At 37.8% G+C, this 7,551-nt stretch overlaps 1 protein-coding gene and 1 non-coding gene across 4 annotated transcripts in view; one reads left to right on the top strand and one right to left on the bottom strand.

The window, feature by feature from the left end:
• Cenpp (centromere protein P) overlaps positions 1-7,551 on the top strand; it is a 244,387-nt gene that overhangs the window by 29,238 nt on the left and 207,598 nt on the right. For all 3 annotated transcript variants that reach the window (XM_029556085.1, XM_008852927.3, XM_029556079.1), the window contains one exon: positions 2,372-2,460. In XM_029556085.1, coding sequence (XP_029411945.1) covers positions 2,372-2,460 — 89 coding nt within the window. The remainder of the gene's footprint in view (positions 1-2,371; positions 2,461-7,551) is intronic.
• On the bottom strand, positions 1,480-1,582 carry LOC115067680. The gene has a single exon (XR_003847053.1). It is a non-coding gene; the product is annotated as a U6 spliceosomal RNA (small nuclear RNA).

The following is a 7,551-nucleotide window of genomic DNA, read 5'->3' as shown; positions in this document are numbered from 1 at the left end:
GTTTTTAATTAAGTTCTTTCTAAATTGTGAGTTGTTGGAATTGTGTTCATTAGCTATAGTTATAGTTGCCCCACAAGTAACCTACACTTACACTACACTGCTCCTGACAATTCCCAGTATTTCTAAAGTGTGTGAAAAGTTAAACAAAGATGATAAACTATCACTCTTCATTTCTTCATCTCAGAATAAAAGAAGTCATGTCAGTGTCCAAATAAGCAGGGAAGAGAGTCAGAATATTTGTTGCTGTAGTCTTAGGAAATAGGACAGATCTATAGATAATACTCCTATTAATAATAGAAGATAGAAGCTCCAGAGGTCAAAATGTAAAGATGGTACAGAGTTCTTTCACAATCATATAGGACAAAGTGACCTAAAATCTAATATGACGGCAAAATTAATGCCATGGCAAGAAAGGAAATAAGAAAGTGCAGATAAATTCACTTGAATTTGTGGATCGGAGGAACAGTTAACATTTCCAGTTACTGGGTATAGTATTGGTTCTGGGTTTTGGTGATAAGTACCACCTTATGAATATTTTCATTATGTATTTTTCTTAATTTCTGTTTACTTTAGTATAGAATCTTGTAAAAATTTAAATTGTGGAGGCTGGAAAAATGGCTCAGCGGTTAAGAGCACTGACTGCTCTTGTAGAGGACCCGGGTTCAATTGCCAGCACCCACATGGCAACTTAACCATCCTTAACTCCAGTTCTGGAGGAATCTGAAGCCCTCTTCTGACCTCCACGGCATTGCACGACACGGGTGCACTCACATACATCCAGGCAATACACTCATACACATTTAGAAAAAAAATTTAATTTGCAAGAACAGAGAACAGAGTAAATGAATGTTTTGAGCTTTTTTTTTTTTTGGTCAGAATGATTCCCAGAAGGATCATACCAGTTTATACTCCCACTGCCAGCTTTCTGCACATCTTTATCTGCAGTAGTTCTGCCTCCAGTATGCATTGTCCCCAGGGCCTGAAAGATACTAGACAAGCACCCCACCCTAAGTTGCTGGAGGTAGCATTTTAAAATTTTTGTTTCTGTTCATGAGTAAGACCATCTCAAGGAGACCAAAAAAAAAAAAAAAAAAAAAAAAGTGCCGCTTGTTTATCTTACTGCTAGTGAATGTTTTTGTTTTTTTTTGTCTGTTTGAGACAGGGTCTCCCTGTAGCCCCAGCTGTCCTGGAACTCACTATGTAGACCAGGCTGGCCTTGATCTCAGAGATCTGTCTGCCTCTGCCTCCCAAGTGCTGGGACTAAAGGCATGTGCCGCCACACCCAGCTATGAAATATTTTTAAACTCAATAACTTGTTTAAAGCAAACAATAGGACTAGTCTATAATGTATACATGTAAACAAATGCACAATAATATTTAAAATGAAAAAGAGAAAGGGTAATCCAAAATTTTTTTGTCATGTTTATGTTGTAATTTCCTCAATTTAAGACTTCTCTCTTATTACAATGCGATTTAAAAAAAAATTATATGGGCTGCTTGACGAATTTGTGTGTCCTTGTACAGGGGCCATGCTAATCTCTGCATCACTCCAATTTCAGTATATGTGTGCTGAAGTAAGCACTTATAAAGTGATTGTTATTTAGCTATTTTGAGTTTCTATGTAATCCTTGCTAGATTTTTTTTCCTATTGTTTGCTTGGAAAGTTTTTTTCTAATTCATTTCTCATAATACATTTGACTTCAATATTCAATTTGAGTAATTGGGAATTCATTTTAGTTTTTAGTAAATATTAAGGACATGATTTCATTTTCTTAATCAATACTTTATCATTTTTGGTAATTTTCTACTTGCATATTTTAAAAGTATAAGAGGAAGCATAAAAATTTATGTCATGTTAATTAGTAGAGGTGATAACCATTCCCATTGAAATCTACCCAGTGACTTTATAGACATACACAGGTGCCAAGGAGCCGAGTGCAACCGACTATGACTAGTAATAATCAGATACATACAGATTAGAGATGCATGCGCCAACATCTAAGTGTTATTAGCAAAAACAATGAGTCTTTCTGTAAGAAACAGTATATTTTTAAATGAAATGGAGATCTTTTTTAAAGGTTAAAAACTCATTCAATTTTGTGTCTTACAGGGGTTATACTGAGGTCAATATTGTATAACTGTATTAATTCAACAGCAAACCTAAAAACTTTATAGCCACTTTTGAAAGAGATGTATCTTTGCTCTGGAAACTGTTACTGAATATATTAAAGCTGTATTGAGATGCTTCTAAAAAATTAAAAAAAATAAAAACAGAAATAAGAAATAGTAAAAAAAAAATAAAAAGGTATTTTTGTCTCTCTATTTTAAAAGTTATTTGCTCTGGTACTTAAACTTTTCATCTTTATTTTAGACTAAAGAGAAATTATCGTCTGCTATTACTGACCTCAACATAATAATGGAACCCACAGAATATTCAGAATTAAGTGAATTTGCATGTAGGTAAGCTGAGTTACAAATTTATTATTTTGTGGTTGATTTTTGTTCTATGGGTTTTAAATTGTTCTTCACATTTTTTTTCTCATTTTTACTATACTTTTGGGGGGACTGCTTTATTTTGTTTTTTTAAGTTGAATTTTTGTGTATTTCATACAGAACATCTTAATCAACTTTATACCCCCTTTCCCATTGCCACCACCCATAGCCACCGCCCCCACCAGAATTTATGCATTCTGTCATTTGTGTTAAGGCCTGTCATGTCAAGTTAGTGTCCCCAGACATCCCTCAGTACATGTTCATCCAGTGGGGTCTAGTCGGCCTATCTAGAGTCCTTCTCTTTAAGAAGATCAGCTCTTCCTCACCCAGCAGTAATCAGCTACCAATAATTCTTCAGCCAAGATTGGGCCTGCTGCCCATTTCCACAGTTCTGTGTTGGGTTTTTGTCTGCTTGAGCTTGCATGGGTCTTGTCTAGCATCACTTTCTTAAAGAAGACCAACTCTTCCTCACCCAGCAGTGATCGGCTGCCAATAGTTTCTCTGGTAAGGTTGCAGTCTCTTGTCTGTATCCCCAGTTCTGTGCTGGGTTTTTGTTTGGTTTGAGTTTGCATGGATCTTGTGCATACTGTCACCATTGCTCTTAAGTTCATATGAGCTAGTTCCCAGAAGCCTGAAAACCTGTTTCCTTGTGGTTATGCACCACCCTGGCTCTTACAGTCTTTCTGCCCCCTCTTCTGAAATGGTGCCTGAGCTCTGGATGGGTAAGGAACATGAACTCTGCAGTCTCTTATTTTCTACACTTTGACTAGTTGTGGCCTTCTATGTTAATCGCCCTCTGTTACATAAGGAAGCTTCACTGGTTAGAGTTGAGAGATGTATTAGTAGTCTCTCTACTCCTGTTCCACTATTTTCCATGAGCTTTAGGTATAGAGGTTCCACTGTAGATGTGTCACTTAGGGCAGGGCATCTCACAGACATTTATTTGCTGTGGAAGTCTGTAATAGCCTCCATCTGTTGCAAAAAGAAACTGCATTGATGACTGGTGACAGGTGTACTTGTCTGTAAATATAAAGATCCATATTTAGCATTCAGTAAGCAATTATGTTTGTCTAGGGATGTGACCGACTAGGTTGTCTCTAGGATCTATGACCTCTCCAGCCATGTGTATATGACTATATTTACTGTACCACACATGAGTTCCCTCCTACTGAGCATTTTTTAAGTCCAACTGGATAGCTGTTGATTACTCCCAAGATAAAAGTGCCACTACTACACTGATATAGAGTCATTATTGTGGTTACTAGGATTTAAAGCTGGGGTTGGACTGTTGATTAATTTTCTCCCTTAGCAGCATGCATACTATCCTCAAATTTATTATTTTATGGTCAATTTTTTCTCATGGTCAATTTTTGCTCTACAGATTAAAAATTTTTTTTTACAATTTTTGTCTCTTTTTCACTATACATTTTTGAGATTTGCTTTGTTTTAATTTTTAAATTTTTTAGTTTTATTTTCTGTGTGTGTTTTGCTTGCTTGTATGTAAGTGCACCCTTATGCAATTCTTGTGGAATTCAGAAGAGGGCTTCAGATCTTCTGGAACTGGGGTTAAGGAAACTGAACTCATGTCCTCTGCAAGAGCAGCCAGTGCTCTTAACTACTGATCCATTTCTCCAGCCCTTGTTCTGTTTTCTGAGACAGGGTCTATGTAGCCCTGGCTAGCCTGGAACTTGCTATGTAGACCAGGCTGGCCTTGATTCCTAGAGATCTGTCTGCCTCTTCCTCCTGAGTGCTGAGATTAAAGGTGTGTGCCACCTTGCCCAACTTCACTATACATTTTAAAAAATGTTATGTATATGAGTATTTTGGCTGCATATATGTAAGTGCACCCATGTCATGCAATGGTTAAAGAAGCCAGAAGAGGGAGACATATCCCTTGGAACTGGAATTACAAATGGTTGTTAGCTGCCATGTGGGTGCTGGGAAACAAACCCAGGTCCTCTGCTAGAGCAGCCAGTGGTCTTAATCACTGCCAACTCCAGCCCCTCACTATACAGTTTTATCTGCTCTTTTTCTTAGTAAGTCTGCAAAAGCAGAATGCTATCATCATGATTATATTTGGACAAGTGTTCTTTACCTCTATGATTCTTTTGTTGTTATTGTTGTTCTTTTGAGACAGGGTCTCCCTGTTGCCCCAGCTGTCCTGGAACTCACTATGTAGACCAGGCTGGCCTTGAACTCACAGAGATCTGCCTGCCTCTGCCTCCCGTCTCTGATTCTTTTAAAAAAAATTTTTTTGTTGATGTGTATGAATGTTTTGCCTGCTTGTATGTAAGTGTAGCACATGTGTGCAGTGCCCACAGAAGATAGAAAAAGGTGTCAGATCCCTTGGAACTGGAGTTATGTATGATTGTTAGCTGCCATGTGGATTCTGGCAACTGCTGAACCTGGGTCCTCTGCAAGAACAGCCAGTGCTCTTAACTGTTGAACCATTTCTCCAGCCACCACCTCTGTGATTTTTATTGCATGTTCACTAAGTACTGAGAATTAAAATTAGAATGTGAGCAAATCAGAATATGATCCTTTATCTTTATGGAATTTAGATCCTAATGGAGAAGTCATAAAATAATTTCAGAAATAAAGCTAAAATCATGCTTATGTTAAATGATATATTGGAGAGTTACTTAGTACTATTGAGGCATATATCTGGAATTTAATTGTAAGGGAGACACAAAATGGTTTTCCAAAGCTTAAATGGCATTTGAAAAAAAGTAGGTGAAATGATTAGGTATGAATTAATGAAGAGATTTTGATGGGAGAGGTAGAGGAAAACTAGAAACGTATTGTGTCATGAAGTACTCAAATACTTCCTTTTGTGTACATTATGATTTGGAAATATGTGATATTTGGAAAGTGCAAAAGGAAGAGTAGTATGATATCTGTCTCTCTGAAGTAATGTTGTAATTCCTTAATAGATATTTGAGCTTAGACATTGAATATATCTAGACTGGGTTTCCACTTTTTGGACAGTGACTGCTATTTTTATTTCTTTTTATTTTTGCATATATGAAGTGTGTGTGTGTGTGTGTATGTGTGTGTGTGTGTATGTGTGTGTGTGTGTGTGTGTGTGTGTGTGTGTGTTTACTTTGGGTTTTTAAGGGAGGATCTCACTGTGTAGCCCAGGATAGCTTGGAAGTTGCCAGATATGGGTTCCATCTCATGGAGCAGGCCTTATATCTAGACAGGGGGACAGTTGGTTACTTGCATAACATTCATGCCACTATTGTACAGTAGGTATATCTTGCCAGGCCAGTTGTTATTGTAGGTCTCAGGGTTTGTAGCTGGGTAAGAATGATTACTTTTCACCTCTGGTAGCGTGCATAGTACCTTCCAGCACTATGAAAGTTAGCCGGTAGGGATGAAGTGTCCTGGTTACTAGCCACTCGATTTCTCCACATTTTATGACTCAAGTATGTGTTGTCTTCAACAACGGGGTCTTATCATCAAATTCTGGAGGGCAAACAAGAGCAATTGCAGTAGCCTGTAAAGTTTGGGGCTCTATGGGATCCCATTGGGTGCTGTGTATCAAATCTGGTTTTTCTTCAAGAGTAGCTAGTGCTCTTAACCACTGAACCATCTCTTTATCCCCCTATAAAATTTATTTTTTTAATTTTGTGTTAATGAGTGTTTTGCCTGCATGTAAGTGCATCACATGGTGCAGTGCCCATAGAGTCCAGAAGAGGGCGTTGAATCTCCTGGAACTAGAGACAAATGGTTATCAGCCACTACGGGTGCTGGGAACCAAATCTGGGTCCTCTGCAAGAGCAGTCAGTGTTCTTAGCTGCTGAGCCATTTCTCCTGCTCCCAGTTGAACTTTTTCTATTGATCACAAGTTCATTGGTCCCTTTACTGTGCAACTGGACTTACTATAGAAGTAAACATTACAATTTAGTCATTTTTTTGTTTCCAAATTTCTGTGTAATTTTTTTTACTTTTTATTTCTTAAGCATTGATCTTTTAAAATATTTTATTTATTACTTTTATTTTACATGTATGAGTGTATTGCCTGCATGTATGTAACTGCACCCGTATTGTGCAATGCCACAGAGGTCAGAAGAGGGCTTCAGACTCCCCTGGAACTGGAGTTAAGGACAGTTTGTAGCCACCTTGTGGGTGCTGGGAATTGAACCTGGGTCCTCTGCAAGAGCAGTCATTGCTCTTAACCACTGAGCCATCTCTCCAGCCCCGACCTTTACTTTTAGAAGCATGATTACAATAGCTGTTTTACAGTCTGTCTGGCAATTTCAAGAACTTTTCCTTTCTGAGTTAATGTCTAAGCAATTTTCATTTTCTTTGAAGATTGATAAATTCTTGGTTCTGCATGTGCTGAATTATTTTGAAACAGGTCCTGGATATGATAAACATTATATTGTGAGAGTCTACAACTTGTTTAAATCTGTCATAAAAATGTCAAATTTTTCATACCATTATTCAGTCAACCAGTAGAGTTACACGCTACAGTATCCAAGAGATGTTTGTGTGCTTTGTCTTCTGTGTCAGTTCACTTATCTGTGTGTTTACAGTGATTTTTTTTTTTAGATGAGTCTTTTGTATGTGCCAGTCAGTAGCCAGTATGGGACCTGGGTTGTGGTCTGTCTCAAAGATCAGTTCTTAGAGCCAATGGTGTGCAACTGTTTAGGGTTATTGGTAGACCAGAAGTTTGTATCTTTATGGGATTATTCTTTTGACATTCTTTAGTCTATGATTCTACAAATACCTTTTCTCATTTCTTATAGTTTCCCTTTTTATTTTTTATTTATTTTTTCCTCCAGTCAGCAAGCTGAGGGTTAAGCTTCTCCCTTTGCCAGACACTTATCAGAGCCCATGTCCAGGGCCATATGTTGGGAAGAGAAAGAAAAATGAAATACATGAATTCATTTCACACTTTTAGAACCACAGAGCCTCTGATTTTAGACCGCTCCCGAGAGTTGTAGTTGCCTGCATAGGGCTAAGCCGAAACTACAGTGCTGCAGCCACTGTAATGCCAGATTGTGACCAGCCAGATGAACTTTGAGTTCAACTCCTGTTCCTAATCTGCTC

This window comes from Nannospalax galili, unplaced genomic scaffold (genome assembly GCF_000622305.1).
Source record: "Nannospalax galili isolate Female #2095 unplaced genomic scaffold, S.galili_v1.0 scaffold1532, whole genome shotgun sequence".
NCBI lineage: Eukaryota > Metazoa > Chordata > Mammalia > Rodentia > Spalacidae > Nannospalax > Nannospalax galili.
Note: the sequence above shows the minus strand (reverse complement) of the source record. Positions and strands in the feature narration are given on the sequence as shown.